This window comes from Eleutherodactylus coqui, chromosome 2 (assembly GCF_035609145.1).
Source record: "Eleutherodactylus coqui strain aEleCoq1 chromosome 2, aEleCoq1.hap1, whole genome shotgun sequence".
NCBI lineage: Eukaryota > Metazoa > Chordata > Amphibia > Anura > Eleutherodactylidae > Eleutherodactylus > Eleutherodactylus coqui.
This window is the reverse complement of record NC_089838.1, coordinates 113265345-113289283: the sequence shown is the minus strand read 5'-3', so window position 1 is coordinate 113289283 and position 23939 is coordinate 113265345. Positions and strand designations below refer to the sequence as shown.

At 37.8% G+C, this 23939-nt stretch overlaps 1 protein-coding gene across 1 annotated transcript in view; it reads right to left on the bottom strand.

Moving 5' to 3' along the window:
- Positions 1-3294: 3294 nt before the first annotated feature.
- LOC136611620 (homeobox protein EMX1-like) overlaps positions 3295-23939 on the bottom strand; it is a 25488-nt gene continuing 4843 nt past the window's right edge. Inside the window, exons 2-3 of the mRNA XM_066591358.1 lie at positions 11521-11705; positions 3295-3877 (exon numbers count right to left, since the gene is read on the bottom strand). Coding sequence (XP_066447455.1) covers positions 3710-3877; positions 11521-11705 — 353 coding nt within the window. The 3' untranslated portion in view covers positions 3295-3709. The remainder of the gene's footprint in view (positions 3878-11520; positions 11706-23939) is intronic.

Genomic DNA, 23939 nt, shown 5'->3' with positions numbered 1-23939 from the left:
ATGTGTCTGTCGACAACCTTGTTGACAGCTTCCTTATGGCAACCAAAAGAGTTTTGCAAGCAGTTGTAGATTATAATAATGCAGGATGTAATCTAGGATTAGTACAAGTCAAATATGAGTAATAAATAGCATGTATTTACAAAGTTATTCAACTTTTTATGTAGATTAGATTAATGTATAAACTTATAGTAAATATGGACAGGGTGCTCCTGTCAGGGAGGAAGAATACGTTTAAAGTGAAAATGCTCAATTAGAAAAATGGAGCTAAAGAAAAACAGGTCATGTAACATACCAAGGTCATAAATTATTTTATTCTGATCCCCCAGATACAAATTTTCAAGGTGCTTTGTGCATTACAGGTCCTTAACACCACAGCACCACAGGAAACATCACAGGTCTACACTGACTTACTGCTCTAACCACCTCCTGTATTCATACAATAATGCGGGCTCTTGAGTCAACAATGTGATGCAGGAGCAAAAAAGGCAAACACAATTCTGGGAAGTATTAAGAGAAGCATAGAGTCTAGATCGTGTGAAGTAATTATCATCCTCTACTCTTCCTTGGTCAGACCTCATCTGGAATATTGTCCAGTTCTGGGTCCCCGAATTTAAAAAAGACATCGACAAACTGGAGCAAGTTCAGAGAAGAGCTACCAGGATGGTGAATGGTCTGCAAACTATGTCCTATGAGGAACTGGGAATGTTTAGCTTGCAAAAAATAAGGCTGAGAGAAGACATAATAGCGCTCTACAAATACCTGAAGGGCTGTCACAGTGCAGAGGGATCAGCTCTATTCTCATTTGTACAAGGAAAGACTAGAAGCAATGGGATGAAACTGAAAAGGAGGAGACAAATTAGATATCATAAAAAACTTTCTGACAGTGCGGGTGTTCAATGGGTGGAACAGGTTACCACGGGAGGTGGTGAGTTCTCCTTCAATGGAAGTGTTCAAACAAAGGCTGGAAAAATATCTGTCTGGGATGATTTAGTGAATCCTGCACTGAACAGGGGGCTGGACCCGATGACCCTGGAGGTCCCTTCCAACTCTACCATTCTATGATTCTCTTTGCTTTCTGGTCCAAATGCAGGACGAAGCAGCTAAAAAGAGGCATGAATCTCTCAATATTGCTTGTATGAGGCTCTGTTATTTATAAATGAAAGGCAGATGCTTTGCTCTGGCTTACAATGGGGTCCGTTGGGTTCCAATGAGTTGTTCGTTGTTTTGGCTGGAAAGATATAATAATTTTTGCATCAAAGGCTCTGATACATATGTGAATCTAGACTTATGTAAAGGGTTCCTGCAGACGGAGAGAAGTCTGTAAGGTGTAACTTTAGCCAATAGTTGTAGAGCAGGAAGTGATGAAACTTCTGTACAGCCCAGTACATGCAGCCATTGTGCTGTTTTGTGTGGTTTTCAGGAAATACAGAAAATAGTTTTCATGTACAGAGCACTTTGGAAACTTGTATTTATGGGATAAGTGTGAAAGAATTACTAGACCTGCTTCTCATGTATCAACGGTGTCCCTTGTATAACAGTACAACATGTTAGTACTCATTGTAATAACATAAAATGAGGCGTCTGCCACATATTTATATAATGTTGCACAATACTCTGTTATTGATGCTTGTTATTTTGGGCCAAAGAACTAGCAAAATAAGATGATACAGTATTTCAACTATCTCATTTTTTAATTGTTGATTAATGCATGTAAATTTTCTTAACCATACTCTCTGACACACTGTAATAAGGTGTATTCTTCAGACGCTGTTCACATCTGTGAACCCACAAAACCCTGGATAAAATAAGCCAATTTTGTCAGATAAAAAGTTGAGTGGCAAGATGGAAATCCGACAGACCCCTTGCAGTCACCAGGGTTCATCAGGTTCTCTTCCTGTCAGTGAGGTGACAGATGTAGCATTTCCATTTGTTTCTCAGTTTGGCTCCAGTAATAAAGCCAAGCAATGGAAACCACTAATGAATATATAAACAGAGGCTCAGCCCCACGGTGTTTAAGGTCAAGTCCCTTAACGGTGTTGTGCCAAGTTATACAGTTATCTCCTAGCCACAGAATAGGGAATACATTTATGATTGGTGAGGGGTTTGAGCACTGGAGCCCCCAACGATAACCAGCACAGGGGTCAGGTAGGTCCGCAAGTGAATAAAGTGGAGGTCGTGCAGGAGCGTGGCCGCTCCATTCACTTTAATAATGGCACCTGAGTTTGCTGAAGGACTTGAATTTGATAATCTCTCAGGCTGTCATAACCTTCGCTCCATTCACTCTGGTAGCCAATGAATCCCAATTCTTGGGATCTGTGAAAGTCCCAGCAGTCAGATCCCCACCGACCATAATATTTTCAACCCTCCTATGGATAGGGGATAACTTTATAATTTAGCACAACCCCTTTGAAGTATTCCTGTCCTTTCAGAATAAATGACCATGTAAGTGTATATGAGAAATAACACTATATATATACGATTACATGACTTGCATATGAAATTTTTCACTAGTTTTCTCCTCTGCAGGCTCCATCTCTAATTCGTAGTCTTCCCTGAGCTCATGGGTGTAGACTAGCTGCTATGATGTCCCCAAACACAGCATGCAAAGAGAAGAGGAGGTCCTTTTCTTCTTACTCTCTATAGTATACCCTCAGAAGCAGCAGCAACATGGAGGACATTATATTGCAGTACTAGTAGAGCAGAAGTGAATCTGGCACTTCCCCTCCCCTCTTCATAGACTATGAGCATTAACTGTAACCTCATCCCTCAGTAAGCTGATAATCCTTCTCATCTCTCAAGATGGATTTTAGCAGTTAATTGAGAGTGAATGATCAGTGCAGGAGACAGAGTGTGTGATAAGTGGAGATATAGGCTTTTTTCTAATAACATATATTATATAACTTTTGTACTATTCAAAAGAACATACTGCTATTGACAGAATCTAATAACATGGATGTAGGTTTGAAGTTTTATTAATTTTGATGAAAAAGAGACTGGTCGCCACACTTGAGAAATAAAAAAATTGTAGTAATTGCTTTGTCCATAGTTGATTTTCATTAAAATTCAAAATGGCTGCCTTGTAAACCAAAAATAGGCTAAACTATAGGGGAATTGTGCACAGCAAACGTCAAGGTGCCACTGCTAAAACTGAGAATATGCGCAACTTGATGGTGATTCCTGACTACAATATAATAAAAGATAGTATATGCTTTTTTAGGCATTGTTGTATTTTAATTGATATTTAGAATGCATTCCTGAGGGATATGTACACGTCTTAATAAATAAACTTGGTAATAACCATCAACACGTTTAATATCAATTTGTCCCTTTATACGGCCTTGTCTTCCATGTTTAAATATATATTTACATTTGCTCTATCTAGTACACAATAGGGATTCCTGAGGTAAAAGTTTTGTGTTATTGCTATATTCTCCAGACACTTCTCAGTCGTGTCCATCTGGTTCGACTTCCATAGATTGTAAGTGTAGACATCACTAGAGCTCTGCAGTGTGGTTACACCTACTGGATAAATTTGATTGGACAAAAATGATTGGTCAGGATATCCAGGCAAAGTAAGTGAAATTAAAGGCTTTGACCCAAGTGCATTGTCCAGCATCCATATTGCAGGCAGATTTCCAAGATGGCACCTGATCATGTGATGTGATAGTTTGTCCTCATGTAACACACACAGTTTATTACACAGGTGATATCAGTCATCTGATGTGACATCAATGTCCTTGGGGCTATCCTGACATGTTGCCACTCTCCATCTGTTGACATGCTGGCTGCTTTTTCTTTTCTGTTGAGATTCTGGACACTCCTCTTCTAATTTTTGACGCTTGTGTTTTGTTCTTCTATTCTGAAACCACACTTTCACCTATTGGAGGACAAATGTATTAAATTAACATGTGAATTCGTAAAGGCTGGCTTCACCATTTTAATGGAAACAATTTTATACATCATTGTGATAATATGACAGATATGATCTTAGATATTTAGTAATGTCCGAAATCTGCCAAACATCACTTATCCTAAAAATATAACAGTACATTGTTGGTATAGTGCTCCACAATAAAAAAAATTACTAAGGAGCAAATTGGCTCCTAATGTGAAAAATTTTGTAGCCAAATTAAATTTTTAGTTGCTAAATTCTAATATATAATATTAGAATAAAAAGACATTATATTGTTCTATAACTTGCATATACACATATAGAATCTACACAGATCATCCAAGTCAGTGGCCCCCCTCACTATAATATACAGTGTTGTGTCCTAGTATAGTTTTTTTCACACAGCCTGGTTGTGCAGTGGTGACAAGAAGAAAAAATCTTGTTGCCATTTGCAAAATTTTGGTTGCTGTGACCATTTGGGTTTTCATATAGAGCACTGCACTATTCAGAAAATACCTTGCTATACCTCCAGCATGTACCTCACTCTTCAGCATACAACTCAATGTGCCTCCAACCCACTGTCTAGCACATATCTAATTATACCCCCCATGGTCCAGCATGTACCTCACTTTATTCCCCTCCTCAGTGTCCAGTATATATATATATATATATATATATATATATATATATATATATATATATATATATATATATATATATATATAATAGCCTCCACTGTCCAGCATGTACCTCACTATAGAATCCCACTCTCCAGCATATATCGAATTATACCTTGCATTTTCCAGCATGTGCCTCACTATACCACCCCCAATGACCAGCATATATCTAATTATACCCCCACTGCCCAGTATATATCTAATTATACCCCCACTGCCCAGTATGTATCTAATTATACCCCCGCTAATCAGCATCTCATTAAATCCCCCACTATAATACTAGGTGGTGCGCTCAATGTTATTAGCGACACTTTCCAAGTTCTTTGGGTATGGAAGCTGCAGGACGAGTAGTAGGAGTTGAAAGGTTCATGGCTCTGTAAAGCTCACATGCAGTCTGGGGATGTTTCAAGATGCTGGAGGAAGAAACAGCTGGATTCCCCATTTCCGTCTTGATAGAGTACAGGAACACAAACACTGTGATGGTGCAGGGGTTAAAGCCTCTTGTTACAGCTGCTTGGAGGGAGCATCTGGCCGCACGCAGTGTATCAGAGGTGGCTCTATCAGATGTGACTATCGTCCGGGATATTTAATAGAAGCAGGGGATGTTTTGTTTGTAAACTTACAGCTGCAGAGCATTAGCAGCAGGGTTAGTTCCAAATGGCAATAAGATTCAAAATTCCTTTCGCCATTTGCACATTCTAAGGTGCATGTCTCCTGATATGTTTGTTTTAGCAAATGTTTTTATTTCCTTAGAAGTGCCTTTTCCGTGAAGTCTTTTGCTGTTCATCAGTTAATATTTTCCCATAAATGTATAAAGAAATTGACAACTGGGTGTTACCACTGCACCTGTCTGTGAAACAGGTCCCTATATACTCTGAAATTGACCAATCAGTGCTGACAGTAGCAGACTATATATAGTTGTCAATTTGTTCATGAATTTCATGGGGCAATAAGAGTAAATCCATACATTTTAGATTTGTCGCAGAAATTAGTTTCATATATCTGAATGGGGTTATTTTAACAACAGGCACAATTCAGATGAATAGGGCAGTCACGGAATTTTTTTCCACAGATCTGTTACGTGTGAACATACCCGGCCAAAACGGCACAATGTAGAATTGTGAGAAAAGGTGCTCTAGGTGTTTATTTTGTGAGGAATGCAGGTATTTATTAAAAGGAGCATGTCAAGAGAGCTAGCAGGTTTCATTTACGTAGGTAATAGTGGATTAAAAACCACCTCTCAGAAACGTTCTGAGAAAATTGATTAACCCCTTGAGAACATAACAAATTTTAGTTTTTTCCCTTTTTTTCATTCCTGCATTCCCAGAGTCATATATTTTTTATTTTTCCTTTGACGTAGCTGTATGAAGGCTTTATTTTTTGTGGGATGTTGTATTAGTTAAAGTACCACTTAATATACCATGCAATGTACTAAAAAGTTTTAACATTTTTAGGTGGGATGAAATAGGATGAAAATTTCTTGGAGGTTTCCTCTTTACTGCATTCACTGTGTTATTAAAATTACATGTTAAATTTATTCTGTTTTACCACTTTTAAAAAATAAAGTTTTCCATTGTATTCTCACACCCATAACTTTTTTATTTTCCCATTGATAGGAGCCCTGTGAATGCTTGTACTGCAGTATTTACTGGTATTATTGTGGGATGCATGACTTTTTGATAATTTTTTTTTATGAGGGAAACAAAGGTGACGAAGAAATATAATTCGAGCATTGAATTTTCTTTTCATCTTATGATGTTTTTATATTTTATTACTTCTGGGGGGTTTTTCGGATACAGACCTACCAGTACATTTATTTTTCTACTACTGTAAAAAGGGGGAAAGGGTTTTTGGGAATTTTTAATAATTTTTTCATATATATTTTTAAAACATTTTTAAAAGTTGTTTTTAGTACTTAGTGGGACTTGGTGGGACTTGAACATGTAATCTCTTGATAGTTGATAGCTCTCCATTTTCTCCTATTAATAGAGGTACTAGTAGGCAGCCCTGGAGGTCTTCAGTAGGCCTTCAGCTGCTGTAATAACAGTTCGGCACCCAGCATTCAGAAAAGAGATGACATACCCCTACCCTATTCCAGACCTGAGCATATCCGCCATACATGTACGGCAGATGTCACGAGGGGGATAAAAATACAGTGTAAGATATAAAATGATCTGATTTATATTTTTACCAGCTAAAATAACCCTAGTTTTGCTCTTGGAAGTTCTATCTATATGGGCTCCTGAACTCCATGTCTCCATATAACCTCCAAGTTGCACAGAGACATACTATGTTACCCGTGACAGTCTACTGACCCTGGCTGGACATCTTTAAGCCGGAAATTTCATACGGAAGCATACAAAGATTTTCAAACTAGTCGCAAGGTTTGTCAAATGCTGTATTATGGTGGTTTCACCCAATATTTTTTTTAGAAAATATGCTGTTTTCCAAGAAAAACTGCAGCCAGTTGTTATCTGTAGGTGAATAGGACATTATTAAAAGCACCGTAAAACTTTTTTTATAACTTCCAGTTAGAGATGAGCGAGCTTACTTGTTAAGGACAAATACTCAAGCGAGTATCATCCTTTTCGAGTATCTGCCCGCTCGTCCGCAAAGATTTGGGTGCCGGCGGGGGGCGGCCGGAGAGAGCAGGTGGGAACGGGGGGAAATCTCTCTCTCTCTCTTTCCCCCACCGCTCCACCCCGCCAGCACCTGAATCTTTGCGGATGAGCAGGCAGATACTCGAAAAGGATGATACTCGCTCAAGTATTTGTCCTTAACGAGTACGCTCGCTCATCTCTACTTTCACTGCATTTTATGGATCCATGACAACTTTTTCCAAAACACAGCAGGTATGGCTTTTTTCAAATAAAAGCTTATAGAAAATTCATGATATTCTTGGCGTTTTTTACAAACCCCCCAAAAACATCATGAAAAAAACATCTAAAAAAAACAATCCATTTCATCTACATGCATTTTTTTTCAACCATTTACTATTAGGGCTTATTCACATGGACGTATATCATCTGGGTTTTCATGCCAGGCCGATATACGCTGTCATTCTCTGCAAGGGGAGGAGGCAGGGTAGGGGTGGGAACTAGTGTACTGAGCTCCCGCCCACTCTCCGCCCTTCACCACTGTTTGCAATGGGAGGGATGGAGCTTAGCTCCGCCCTGTTCTGTCGCTCCCATTGCAAACAGTGGCAGGGGGCGGGAGCTCAGCACACTAGCTCCCCTTGCAGAGGGTGAAAACCCGGCTGATATACGTCCATGTAGAAAAGCCTTAACATGCATTTTTGTCTGGCATTTTTTCAAGACCTATAGTGAAGCATATGCAAAAAAGAACCAGAAAAAGAACCCCAACATACAGCAATCTATGACTGCAAGAACACACAAGTTTAAAAAAAGCCCAAAAAGTTTGGTTTGACTTCCAGCTAATATCTAGTGGCAGCCATTTTGCAATTAAAAGAATCCAACAGAAATTGCAAGGAAAAACTCATAATTTTTTCTAAAAATGCCGTGAGTGAAACCACCTTCTGGGCTTCCTCACACGGGTATATGTACATGCAAAATCTATGACGCAAAACCCAGAGAATACAACCCATTGCTTTCAGTGGGTTTGTTTTCACATGCGAGTACGGTAGAAAGTTTGACCAGCTCAATTTTCCTGTGTTTTGTGCAGCAAAGGTCCAATGGAAGTCTATGGGAGGTGCGCAAATACACAAGGGGAAGTTTGGAACACTGCGCAAAATATAGGGAAAAGAGCATATCTGAACCTCATTAGGCTAATTAGCCTCTTATTTCACAGAAAGGGTGTGTCACACTTGCGTGTAAACTGGCCCTGCGTGCGCAAAAAATCCAGACATGCGCACAAACCTCATTCATGCGCAGATACGCTGGTCTGTGGTGCGTGTTTTTGCTCATACACTCGTGTGAAGCCGCACATAAAGAGTATTTCTCTGTAGAGAATATCGGCGTAATACAGTGATGTACTAAAGCATCATATAGTGGCATGTAGACCTGAGGCTCAATACCAAATGCTGAGGTCACAGCTACGCTGGGCAGTACGGAGCGTAGCTGCACCTGAACAAGGAATATTTTCTCAGTTCGCCGGCAGATCCAACTCCCCGCCGGAGCGCAGGAGTTTGAAAAAAACAAGCGAGAAGATAGTGGCCGCCCGATCTTCCCCGCATGATGTATTCAATTCCTATTGAGATGAGTGGCTATACGGCCGTGATGTGTCTAGGCCCTCATAGTAAGAAGCCGTAAAGACTCCACATACTGCCATAAGGCTCCTTCACATGACTACTGTGTGCATACAGCCTTCAGAGGATTTATGTTAAATGCAGTCTGACACGAGGACTTGTTGGTATACATTATTTATTAACCATTCTAGACTATTATTTAAATATTACCCTTTAGCGCTCCTTCTCACGAATACGCTGTGAAGGGAGTCAATGAAAGTACATTAATTTTCATTGATCTATTCACATTAGCGTATATACATTGCATCTAATACGCACATGAAAAAAGAAGGCAGCATGTTCTGTTTCCCTTCGTATTACGGGCGTACAATCCTATTGTTCTCTATGGTTGCGTATTCAATGCAATACAACGCCACTATGAGACAGAGCGGGAGATTAAAAAGAAACTAGTCACAATGCGCATGTCCGCGTGCGTGAGATATGCTGTTGTGTGTAGTGCACAATTGCTGCCATATGCAGCAATAGCCAGCTAAATGCTGGCTCACGCAGCAGGAAAGCGCTGTGTGATCCACCCGCATGTGGAAAAATCCCGTGACCAAAGCTAAAGGCGCAGTCTACATTCGCACATAATTTGCTTGTTCACACGATCCATGGTGCGTGCTGTGTGTTAATACAGCTCCCATAGGAGTCAATGGGAACAACCTGCGCAAAAGGTCAGGTCCAATATTTTCACGCAGCACGGACCTTAGATGCGAGCATTGTAGCCACGCATGCCCTATGTTTTGCAGCTGTGAGTATTTTGTGCATCTAAAAATCGTTCATGTGAACGCTTCTGTCGGAAACCATGGCTTCTAATAGACGCAATCTTTTTGCGCAGAAAAAACACTCATCTGAGGCCTGAAAGAGGTTGATTTGCACGCATCTGCGCATAGTATTGTAGTTTTTGCACACACAGGTCCTGTTCATATGCAAAATGAAATTCTATTCATATAATAAGCTCATCCTTGGGTTGCGTCAGTATTTTATTCATATATTAGGCCTCGTTCAGATAAGTGTTTTTCTTTTGCGCACAAATTGCCAGGCAAATAGATCGCGTCTATTAAAAGCCATGGTTTCCTATTGGAGCGCTCACATGAATGATTTTTAGATGCACAAAATACTCACACCTGAAAAAGATAGCACATGCGTGGCTACAATGCTCGCATCTAAGCTCCGTGCCGCGTGAAAAGAAAGGACCTGACTTATCTTTGGTGCGTGCTGCGAAGGAGTTCCCATTGACTCTTATGGGAGCTGGATTAACACGCAGCGCCCACCGCAGATCGTGTGAACAAGTAAATTATGCGCGAATGGAGATAGCGCCTTAAGCTTTGTTCACACGATTTTTCCGCACACGAGCGGCAATCTATTTGCACACAAATAGCTGCACAAAAAGGCCTTAAGGGCTCCCACACACTTGCATTTTTTTAACGCTGCGCTTTTTTAACACGACTGTCAATGGGACTTTCTAATGTTAAAAATGCATCACAAGTTTGTGCAACGCAATTTTAACATTAGAAAGTCACATTGACGTTTGCGTTAAAAAAAACGCAAGTGTGTGGGAGCCCTCAATGTACCAAATTTTCTCGATGGTAAAAACAGAAAATTGTGAAAATATGCATATAATAATCATTAGGATCATTTCTGGTAAATTTAGCGGGACCTTTCGCACGAAACGGAATAGGCCACATGACGCACCACAAGCTGCGGTAAATTCCACACAAGATCCACAGGCTACCTGCCGATTTTGATGCAGAATTGAAAATGGCTTAAAGCCTGCCTGCCTGCAATTCTGCATCAAAATCCGCAGTTAGACCTGTGGATTTTGATGTGGAATTCCACAGCTACGGATTTGGCTGCGCCCTGCGGCGTAATTCCGTCCTGCGTGAAAGGTCGCATAGGGACAATAAACTGGTAACGAACTTGTAAGAGAACATGTGTTAATTTCCTTGTGATCCCTTCAATTTTTGGCTGAGAGACATCTAAAGAGGAGGGGGTTAGCGACACTGGGAAATCCTGGTCTCCTACTGCAAACACAGCCTTCAGCAACCATTTTGCCTTCCAGCTAGACAAAGCATTGTGGGTAGGAGAAGGAAACATATAATTGAGAATCTCCTGCTAGACATATAGAAGAATTCTTTATTACTTTCCGTTTTAATTGCAGCATGAGACAGGTTTATCATCCAAGCGCAGGAGTATATTAATGGTGGAACTGATGGATTTTTGTTGTACATTTCAATTAAAGGGACATTCCCATCGCAGACTTTTATAGGATAGCCACAGTATATCCCATCAAAGTTTGATTGAAGCAGGTCCTACGACCAAGACCTGAACTTATCACAAGATCTGACCTCCTCCAACCCAATCCAAACCATATATGGTGGCCGGGGGTGGTCAGCAGTACAAAGTGGGCTGCTCTATGCTGTTTCGGTAACTTCGACAGATGTCAATGAGAGTTATGGAAACGGCACAGCATGGCCCGCAGAGCTGTTTCCATACTCTTGGCCACCAATGTGCAAAGGAGTATTGTCATCTTGGTCCTTTTGATAATAGCATTGTATTAGACAATTGCATCTTGCAAATATAAACAATATAGTTATAGATTTGCTACCTTACATACCATTGTACTTTTAGTCTATACATTCCATTCATACTCTGTATGTGTGTGATCCTCATCTATCTCACAGAATTTCTTGCATTTCATGCTATACCTGGGTCTCTGTGAGGCACAAGCTGTTTGCAAGTTGCTTCCTTTCTGTCCCCACTACGTAGTGGTTCTTCTCAAAGGCTCCTTCAAGTCGCAAAAGTTGGGATGGAGAGAAAGCAGTTCGTATTCTTTTAGGTTTTCTTGAAAAAGGTCCCTGAAGTAAATAGTTCTCTGGAGTATTTTCCTCACCTTCAAAAAATAATATTAATAATTTTATGTAGAGCGAGTAGAATAATAATGATACCCAGAATTTACTTTTCACCATACACATGTGTGATTAGGGAATTGTTTAAATCTTTGTGCAATGTAGGGCTTCGGATTCAGTGTTACGGGCCAAGGCTTGGTTCAATCCGCACTTGGGGCTTATATATGATGGGACCAACAGAAACAATCCTGCTGAAAGTATTGACAGGTGTATGCAACAGCGCACCTATATGATTGTATATACTGATTGATTTCTGCCACTGACTGCAATTAAAACAAAAAATTACATTGCATATATGAATATACTCATAAACACAGTTGGCTACACTTTTCAATATAGTAAGAGAATCCAGACATATGCTGGGCAAAATGCCCATCCTTTTAGGATGCGTTCACACGGAGCTGATTTGCTGTGGATTTTGTCACAGATCTGCCGCAGATTTCACCATTTTAGGGCTCAGGGCTTATTCACACGGGCGTATATCGGCTGCCCCCTCCCACCCCTCCCATTGCAAACAGTGGCAAGGGGTGGGAGCTCAGCATACTAGCTCCCGCCCCGTCCTGCCTCCTCCCCTTGCAGAGAGTCGGCACGGGGGAGGCAAGAGGAAGGGAAAGACAGCCCGACGGTGTATACGCCGCCTCGTGCATCACATGGTCACATTTATCAGCCATCTCTTTTCACGGCTGGCCAATATACACTCATGTGAATAAGCCCTTAAACAGATGAATGTGTTTTTATAAAGTTTTTTGCACGCGGGAAACTCACACCCATAAAACATGATGAAGCAAAGCCATTAATCGCAATAGGTTCATTCTCAAGAGTGTGTTTCTTGCAGCCAAATCCTACGCACAAGAAAAGATAGGCCTTGCCTAATTTACAGCGTTTTATGCAGAAAGCTGCCATAGAAGTCTATGGTAGCCTTAAAAAAGGTAGGGTGTTACTCTGTGTGACACACATGGAAAAAAGACAGCTGCCCCTGATTTGGTATTAAATAGTAATTCTATTCCACGGAAAGGGAGTAACAAGCACATGTCAACTGATATTTAGAGCGCAAAAATTACAGTAATATGCGCTGGCACGCACATATCAGCCTGTTTAGGGCCATCTTTACACATACATTATGCACAAAAACGCTCTGTTGCGGCAAGTGTATTTACACATAGTGCTTCTGTTAAAGCCCTTAAGTGCAGGATGCGCTCTATGGAACATCTTGCAGATTTTCTTGCTTTTTTTAAAGTAAACTTTGCAAAACTGAATCCCCAGTATGTTAGAAATACACAGCAACAAATCCTCAAGACGTCCTTAATTCCGCTGCAGAATTTAATCTTGCGGTTTTGAAGTAAAGATGGACAGTTTTTAACAGGTACGGAATTTAAGCCCCATAGACATAACATTGTGACGCAGAAATGTCCACGCAACCAATTCCCGGACAGAATTATACCTTAGGAAACACCCAAATCCATAGCTGCAGAATCTACAGCAAAACCTGTCGGTCTAATTCCGGATTTTTAATGCGGAATCGCAGGCAGGTTTTAGGAACTTTTCACACAGGACGGAATACTCTGCTACAGTGTTGAGGAATATGCCATCCCTGAGTTCCGCACCAAACTCTGCACTGCTAACTGCGGACTTTGATGTGGAATTGCCAGCAATATTCTGCAATTCTGTGAGAATGCTCACTTAAGCCATTTTCAATCCACATCAAAATCCATAGGTAGCCTGCTGATTTTGATGCGGAATATACTGCAGTTTGCGGTCCATCCTGTGGTCTAATTCCAACCCATGTGAAAGGTTTCTTATGCATTCAATTGATTGGTTAGTTTAGATCAATTACTCAAAAAATACAAAAAAGAAAAAAACATCCAGACACTGCTATGGATGTGACCTTCACGTGACCTTGAATTTAGATATATTATCATGAAGTCTATAATTCAAAGTTTTTTTTAGAATTTTAAATGTTTAAAATTGACATCATTATGGAAAATGAATTATAAAATTGCAACTGTATGATTATTATAATTACTAGGTATTGCTACTACTATTTTTATTTAATACTACTTGGGATTTTTGCTGCATTTCAAGCAAGTTTATTTGTTACTAAATGTTACGTCGGTGCATATGTTATTGCAAATATATCTAAATTATGTTATTAAGCAATTATTATCATGGAATTACAGTTCTTTATTTTGCCTACTTTACACAAATTAAAAAAGTAAACTGATTTACCATTAAAAGGTTGTCAAGAGACTTGAAAAACAAGATTGCAGTTTAGTGGGAAATTACAGCTTAGCTCCATTCATTTCATTAGAGCAGAGCTGCTCTGCCAGATACAACTTGTGGACAGGTGTGGGTGGTGCATTTTGTGAAAGAAAGCAGCCATGTTTTTCTAATCCCGGACAACCTATTTAATGACTTAATACAACCAAATTACCGCACTAAAATTCCATTATTTGCCTACTTCTGCACGTGCAATGAGATTCCCTGTTACTTGCTCAGAGATTTGAGATTTCTCCTGTCAATACTGTGCATCAAAGTTGCCCTTTCTCCATTCTTCCCCATGAGTTATCCTCTCAGTTCATATTCATATGTTGAATACTTTACAATGACGTCCTTATTTTATTTTTATTGAAATATTCAGCCAAAAGACTGATACACTCAACACATGAATATTATAATCTGCCTTGATCATTGTTTAATAAGTATTACATTTGCTCAAATTAAATTCCTTCATAATAAACCAAAATATTTAATTATGACAAAAGGCTATAAATTTTCCAGCATTTGAGACAAAGGCACCTCCTGTAATTAGATTGTTAAACAAAGGAACGCCCAGTAATAGTTCTTCGCAATATGGAACAACTATGTACAAAAACTGATCCCATTCATTTCTGCAATATGCAAATATATGTTGGCTTATACCCATTAAGGCAGGATCTTTTTTTTTTTTTTTTACAGCACCCAAAAAATTGAATGCAGCATTTTGAATCTCAAAAGTAGAACCAGCAGCAAAAAACGAATGAAACGATATAAACAAAAATTTTGTTCTGCATCAGCTGCCCAATCGGATTAGATATACACAAATAGGTACAAAAAGGAAAGCATACAGCAAAAAAAAAATGGTGGCACTGGAAAGTTCACAAGGTAAACTGTCGCAATTAAGAAAGTAAAGGGCATCATTGTGACATACGTTTGCATCCATCATTGAGGATGATGCTTAAGTACTGGTCAAATACAGTACTTAAAAGCTCATCAATTGTCATGAGCTGATGTTCAGTAGGCCAAATGGCAATCAATTTAGGACTAGTCTGCAAAGTATTCAAATAGCCCTCAGGTACTCAAGATATTCAGGAATTGACCTTTAAAGCTTCCCTCCCAGCTACATGAATTAAGGCAACCTCAAGAAGTAAAACTTGTGCCATCATCATGCCATGCACATGAGAATAAATATATATATACATATATATATATATATATATATATATATATATACACACATATTGTAAATAGGGGCCTGCCAGTAACGGCTTGTAATCTACACAGATGTTGCAATACACTTTTCTTGCAGGTACTAACAAGTACACATAACGCAATGACTGAGGTGCTACTCCAGAAATCTTTCACGCAGACTTAGGAAAAAATGTCATTAGTGCACAGTATCACGTAAGAGGCAGATAATGAAACAAACGTCATTGCTATAACCACCATTAAAGTAGTCCTAATAAATGCTACACCAGCAATTCTATGTACATTTTTTCTTGGTCAAACTATGCCTGATGAAATCACCAGGAGAAAATCAGGTGATGAGGGAGATGCCAAACAGATTTAACACTGGAAACCTCTTTGTAATGCCCATGAGCCTTCACTTTTTACATTAAAAAGGGAAGAAGGCTGATCACCACTTTTGCAGATAGACAATCCAAGGAATATTGGTGCTAGTGAGGTTTTGGCTCCTTTTTGGGATAGTATTTTTCAAAGAAGACTCTGGGGTTTTATTTGGAGCTTTTCCACAAAGAATGCATTTTTGGGTCCATGGCTTTTTTTTTTAAATGCAACATACTTTAGGTTTTGTGGATTGTTTATGCATCTTCCCATAGGGTTCTCTATAGGACTGGAAAAATGCACAAAAAATGGTAAAATAGTGGGCATTAAAAAGCTACCCCAAAATGATTGTAGAAAAGCGTTAACCTCATGGTATTTTTTGCAAGCTTTTAGAAAATTACGCAAAAAAACCCAATCTATTTCTGAAGGACATGTACAAAGTATGAAGAACTTTATTCCAGGTATAATTAAAAGACCCATACAGAGAACAGCCAGACGGTTTCAGCATAATGTCTTACTTGTGAAGAAAGCATTACGCCAAAACAAATACACTGACTATCTGTTCTCTTTATGGGTCTTTTTATTAGATTTGGAATAAAGTTGGTTATACTTTGTATCTGTACTGGGTCTTTGCATTTTGGGTGTATCTGACATAGGCTCTGGGCATTTCTTTGCACAGACAGCAGTAATTGGACAACGATGAGCTGAACATTTTAATCTTTACACTAATCTACCTTTGAACCAGATCAACAGCATTTATGCTTTCATGCTGTAAAACCTACCTGTGCAATAATAGCAGGGTTCTAATTCAATAACCTAAATGCTTATGCTGTGCAGTAAACATGCAATATATATTTATAAATATATATTGAATACATATAAATTTATATATATAAATATATATATATATATATATATATATATATATATATATATATATATATATATATATATACATATATATATATAATTGTTACACCACCCCAGATTACAAACATTCTATGAAATGTATACTTTTCATTGAGTTAAAAGTGTAAAATGCGAAAAGTATTCAGGGACCATTCGTTCTTAAGACATATTGATACCAATGCAAAATATCCTAATATAAAACTATGTTCTGTACTGCAATACTACAGATCAATCATACTTTGGCTTGCATGATGCAAAATAAATGTACAAGTAGTTAATAGCAGTTAATTTGCTTAGTCTGGCTTGTTGGATTAATCCTGTAGGGATCCTTTAGGCATTTAAAAATTTGTTTTGTGGCACCTTTTAGTTAAACGTTTCTTTTCTTTTGTGTTTGTTATCTGATAAAGATGCTCATGGTAAACCGTCCAACCTAGAGCATGTTGAAATTTTGAAAAAAAAAAACACCGTAAATTAAAAAATAAAAAACCACATCAAAAGTGAGTAAAAAAAGTGAGCAAAAATACTTTTAGGCTATTCCATGTTTTATTACTGACCTCTATGAAACATTTGGAAAAAATGCAATTGTGTGCAAACCAACACAATGGCGTTTTTGAAAAAAGAATGGGTTTTCACTCATAGTCTTCTATGAAAAATGCGTCATTGCTTGGGGTGATGTTCAATGTGTTTTGCCATATTTCTTCTGTTAAAAACCTCTTATAAACTTCTATGTAGAAAAAAAAAACACTGTAAAATACGCCCAATGAAAAATGTGTGACCAAAAAACAGCCACAAAAAAAAACATGTAAAAACAAATGAATTTCATGGAATTTCTTACAAACCCACGAAAATGTGTGTGTGAAGCCTTAAATGTGGTAATTGATTTGTGTCTAGTGATATCGACTTGCCTGAGAACAGGCGGTAGAGCTCTCTATAGGTGGAGCAATGTATCTCATACATATGTATATATGACTTATACATTCATAACTACTCGCATGACAGAAAGGTCAATACTGTAAAGTTAATTAGATACAGGTCTGATCATTACTGCAGACAAATATATAGGAGTCAGTTATAACAGTTGAAGATAGGAAACGTCTTGGGTTTCTTTAAGCAATAACATTTAAGTATAAAATCCATAACTACAACATGGAAAACAAGATTATACTATCAAATGCTTGTCAAAGATAATTATATGCCTATCATCCTATCCTATGGACCATTATCAGTATTATGTAAGGAACGGATGGCTGTATGTAGCAAAAAGGTTTCATGCAATCAGATGAAAATATTGATGAATTATACTACCAAAAGAAGAACAACAACGTGAAACAAATTCTAAAAGATATTTCCCAAAGCGTAATGACTTTCTACTATTTCTTATAAATAGGCATCTGTGCGCCAAAAGCTTGGGAATATAATTTTTGGGTTAGACAATAAAAAATGTATGACTCCTTCAATGCTTTTGTGTTTTTTGATACAGAAGTCTTTAATATCACTATCACCTTTCCAAATTCATGAAGACTTTTCTCAGTTGCATATCTGTACCCGGAGATACATTATATAGTGCCACTTATAGACATATAGACAAGCTCAATATTGTATAAAATCTGCATGGGATCATTCTCACAGGATGGAATTTGTCTTTGCAGACATTTCTGTGTCCCAATGTTTTTCCTGTGGAGTTTGAATTCTGCATCTGTTAAACTCCACACATCTTTACTTCAAAACCGTAAGATTTACCTCTACATCAAAAAAGCTTTCTGCTGTGGAACTGAGGACGTCTTGCAGAATTGTTTTTGTAGATTTCTAAAATGCAGAAAATGTAATTCCATAACTAAAGTTTGCGGAAAAGAACGCAATAAATTCCACAAAACGCTCAACAGAACACATTCCGAAGTTAAAAAAAGCAAATAAGTCCACACCACTTGACAAAATGCGCATCTGCGCTGCATTCTGCAGACAATGCCGTCCCATGTGAAAGGTCCCAAATAGATTGAATTGTAGTCAGAGGACTGATGTCTCCAGTTATCCTCATTGTAAATCCTAATTACACAAAACCATCATCAATAAGTGTTTGCATCATTCGTTAATAATTCTGTGTGCACCTAATGAGCAGTAGGATCATTTCCTTAAAAAGAGGTCATGCAAATTTTTATACAAGCGTGATCAATTTTCTCATTATGAATTATATTTTTATCACTTGTCGTGATTACTTTGCTGTTTTACATTATGTAATTATTGTTATGATTAATAGTATTAGTTCAGTTCTGAATCTAACCTACTAATCGGCGGTCAAGCAACAGATGGACATACTGGGGTTATGTGTCTATTTGGTGATGAGAACACGAAGATGTAAATGGGGTGGTTAGATCATTAGGGATATATTGGTCTTTATGTTTCTGTCATCTCATTTTTAGTTTTAAATTAACTTAAAAAAGATGGGAAAACTTTGCTAATATTTATGTGTTAATATATAAAGCTAGAATTACTATGGGTTAAGTAAAAAACAAAACTGTTCTATTACGGCAAGAAGATAAAATTCTGCATAGATTATTGTACGTCAGAAGTGTAACGTGCCAAATCTGAAAAGTGAGGCTGGACTCACATGAAGGTTGCCTTCTGTGTTCAGGGTATATGCTGGAAAATATGCTAATAGAGTGTTATTTTGTCATATATTTGACCTGTATACTCTGGTATACTGGTACTCTGGAACATAAGGAGCATCATGTGAACTTAGCCTTAAAAGGGAATGTGTCATCAGAAAATGACCTATTGTATAGATCAAGGATTTATGTTAAGCATATTTTTCAAGAATTTTTGGTCATTTTTTTTACATTTCTGGTCACAAACTATATTTGAAAAAATCCTAAAATCCTGCATTTTTCACACTGACCACAGAGCCTAATGATAGTATGTCACTTCCTGATCTGTAGAGAAAACTTTTCAGCAGTCTTCTCACTAACATCACAGGCAGGATTACAATGAAAGGTAACACCTATATGTAAATAACACAAGATCCACCATTCACAGTATGCGATGGTCACTGTTTATTAACTCTCTCTCCCTACATAATCTCACAAAAGTCACAGAACACTCTCCCATAGAAGTCAATGGGTCCTCTCCTGTCCATTGTGTAAATGACTCATGCTGTAAAGCATGTCTCTAAATGCTGTGAAATGCATAGTCATGTAGAGACAATAGAATAAAAAAATCTGCAAAAAGAAGGTAAAAAGAGATTAGAAAAGCTGAAAATGTTTCACTATCTGATTTTAATTAGTAAAAAAAATATGGATGATAGATTTCCTTTGATGATAGCACCTAGGGATAGGTGAATGCTATGCTGCCTCTACAATATTTGCTCTGAGCTTGGATGACATAAAACCAGTCACATGAAAATGTTTTAGTTACCTTGAATATATTAATAAATATTAGTGTGCCATCAAGTCACTTTTGACTCCTGAAGACCATAAAAATAGTCTGGGAGATATACAGGTTTCTACTAAACAGCCCAAATTAGGAGAAAATGGCGCAAAGTATTCAAAGTATTCAATGGCTGTTTCTCCGGAGTGTCCTGTGTATAGACCCAAGAGGCTTTCTGAACCAACACAACTATTGGCTTTCCATCAGATATTGGCTAAGTTATATGATACACTGTATATTGGCTGAACAAAGATTATGCAAGGTATGGGCATGCTTGTAAAATATTCCACAACTGCCATGCTTAGGTAAAGTGAGAAGATATACCCATTTCTGGTCTTCCATAGTGAAGAAGGTGTAATTTGTGGGTAAATGTTTGCAATCACAATAATCTCCATTTCTCATAAAACGTTTTTCATTTTATAGATCTCTGTTGATCAATACAATACATAGGGGGATTCATTATGTAAAGTGTTCCAAAAAATGGAGTACATGGCTTACACAGAAACTTTTTACGTTTTGGAAAGTCTAAAAAAGTCTAGAAAGTCTAGAAAAAGGGGTATAACTAAAAGGAGTTGTAGCAAATGTACTAAAAACATAGCTGGTTCCTTGTTCTTTCCAATAATACACAATAGACTGTATTGTCATGTAGCTGTTGTTAATGTTTGGGAGGAAGGAGGTGTATATTTAATAACAGCAATTGAACATAAGGTTAATATTTGTGAAAAATGCTGAACTGTTGAACTTTTTAGATATGGCTGAGAATCTGGTTCCATGAATGTAATTATTAGTCACGTAAATGCTGGGTTCTGCTTCTGGGTAGTGATGCATGTAGGCAGTAAAATAAGTCATTATGTGAATGGTAGTTATCAAGCATTCCTAGGAATCGTGTAATCGTAATGTTTGTTCTTGTACTGATCATGCACATTGGTAAACAATTAATGATTAGCACATACCGCTACCCACAATGCATCATGGGGCCCTGTAAGAAAAGCCTGAGGCATATGGTATTATGGATACTTTTGAAACACAAGAAGAACATTTTCATTTTCCTTCTCAAATCATCTAGCTCTACATTGACCACTTTACACCCAGAGGGACCTGTGTACTTACCAAGGTCTTATCATGTTACAGTCAATGAACAAAATTTGACAAGTAGCTTACCGCTATAGTATATCACAAACTGCTGCACTACTCTTGATACCTTTCTTCAACTAATGCCCCTCTATCTGCCTTAAAGGCTGAGCAACAACATACTGCTGAATTATTAGTGCAATATCCTAGAAAGAAGTGCTATTTTACTAATATGTTCACAATATATTATGTCTCCCTGTTCTGGGTGCGTCTTAGGGGGAGGCAAATTGGACAATTACCAAAGGCCCCCAAGGACGGGGCTCAAGCAGCAATATGACAGTGCAACATATACACCGGAGACTGTAGTATGAACTTATTCACTGTTTAAGCATTGTATGGCCATGTTATTCTGACACTGAACAGCAGTTTTATTTACTTTGGCGTTGATTCACAGTGTCATTGGGTGCTTTATTTGGACACTTTATTATCTGCCCACTTTAAAGATTTGTGTAATTTATATATACATATATATATATATATATATACACATATATAGAAGAGGAACATTGTCTTAAAATAGCGAGGAGCTTTGGGGAGACCAGGGTCCTATTTTCTGTACATTCCGCACTGTTTCTTATATCCGGTAGATTCTAAAATGCTAAGAGACAATCTAAGCTGCTACTTTAAAGTCAATACACTGCCATGAATAATTTTGCCTAGGGTAGTTTAAACATTCTTCATCATGCAGTCTGGCTGTATTTTACAGTCACTCCCAGATCACTAATCAGACTATTTCCATTCACGTTAATATATAAAGTTATTTCTATTTTACGTATTAAGGTTTGTCCAAAAATGAGAAACTAATGAATGAGGAAATAAAATTATGACAAAGGTAGATTCCATTGACCCCCTAGTCTATACGCCAGAGTTGTTTGTCTTGTGTGAAAACGAGGGGCTTTGCTTTAATGTAATTCATGTGTATTATGTCCAATATACAAAATAATACACTATTTGTTTGATCTACATGATATAAAAAATTAAAAGGATAGATCAATTAATACATCCTTCTAACTGTTATGTATTTAAGTGGGTGCCAACACATTCACTGCGGCATCATTTTTTTATGTCTCATCAAGATTGTATTTTTTAGTAGCGTAAAATCTGACTTTTATTGTTTGCTCATTTTATTTGACTACTATTTGCATTTCAGTTAGCATTTACGATCCGTTTGTCGAAACGGATTCAAAATTTCAATTTTTCTAGCAGCAAGGAACTTCTTTTTTTACACTAAAACCACGTGAAAGACAAATATATTTAGTAGATTACTTATTCAATGGCAAAAGGTCCTTATTTATTTATCCACTACGACTCCATGAAGTATTTCGTTTTTTTATTATTATTTCTTTTTAGTCCCGTAGCCCTAATATATTCTGCGGTACAGAGAAAGCATCACTGCAATCATTATACTTAAAAGTCCAGTTTCATAGTAGTGAGAGCATAAACATAATTGGCGCAAGCGCAAATAGGCTCACCGCTACGGAGCGTATTTGAGCATGAACTAATGATTTTTGTTTGACTGCTTAAACTCTGCACTATTGCACGCCAGTTAAAAGAAAAAGCAGGAAGATAGGCAAAATCATAATAAGCTGGTAGATCATGAACCGCAGACATACCGCAGTAGATAAGTTGGAAGAGTCGTAACACTAGTAAAAATATTGATTGTAATTTAGTAAATAGATCATTTATATTACAAAATGGAATTTGCAGCGTGTTGGACGGATTACAGACATCGTTAAGAGTTCTTCATAGAGGTGGGCTGTGTCTGTGCACAAGTTACAAGCTGTGTGGGTGTCCTTAGTGCAAGCGATTATAAAAAGCTCTGCAAAAACTATGGACACCTTGTATCACTCCAGAGAATTACGGATGTTTTGGTCTATTTAAACATATTTCAGATATATTACTGTTCACAGATCTCTGCTAAACTCTATAAATGAGAAGATCCCCATGTTAAAGGAGAATGCCAAGAAGAGTGGGCTTGAAAATACAGCAAATTTCTATGCATGTGAGATGACACAAAATTCCATATTACTATAATGTGCAGCTTTTAATCGCTATCCCTTTTCACCTATCCCGTCACATGACGATGATTATTTTATATAGAACCACCGAATTCTGTGGCGCTGTATGCTGAAAAACATTTACAGGTTATCCATTAATAGCTGACAATGCACCGTACAATTCATCAGGACAAAAGAGAACTCCAGTGTAAACCAGATATATATTCGGCCAGTTTCACTGAGCCTTTAATCTCATGCACACTGAACCTAATACAGATGAATATATATTGATTGTGTCTGGACAGTTCTTTTATGCCTGAGCCGGACCCAACTGATGACTTTTTGTGCACTTTGTGCCAAAGTCCGGCATCCATGGCCAATCAAAAAAGCGCTGCAACATTTTTCTGTGTGGCGCAGACATCTGCCCTTATAACTAATAATCCAGATGCCATGAACGATCCCATAGAAAATGATGGGATTCATTTTAGCATCAGTTTCTTTCCAGCATTTCGTTATCATGCCGTTGATAAAAAAAAAATGTCAGCCAGAGATATGGAAACACGGCCTTAGTTCAGTTCATTAAAAGGAGGGGGCAGATATATCGGCCAAACTACAGACCCAAAAATGCAACCATATTGTGTGAATCCAACCTTACAGATAGCCTTGCTTACTATAAATGCTTTCAGCATATAAAGATGACTTATTAAGAGTAAGCAATAGTTTTAGAAATATAATAGTATAGATAGGTGGATAATCCATTTGGCCATCCATAAGCCAACAGTCTGTAATAAGCTATAATACTAGTTGTTTTCACCCAGTATAAAAGAAATAACTACTTTGATGGGCTACAATGTTGGTAACAATTGATTGTGTTCCCTTTTATGCTTCCATTGTAAGTGACGTCACAAGGTCGTGAGATGTAACAAATGCTTCTCACACCTA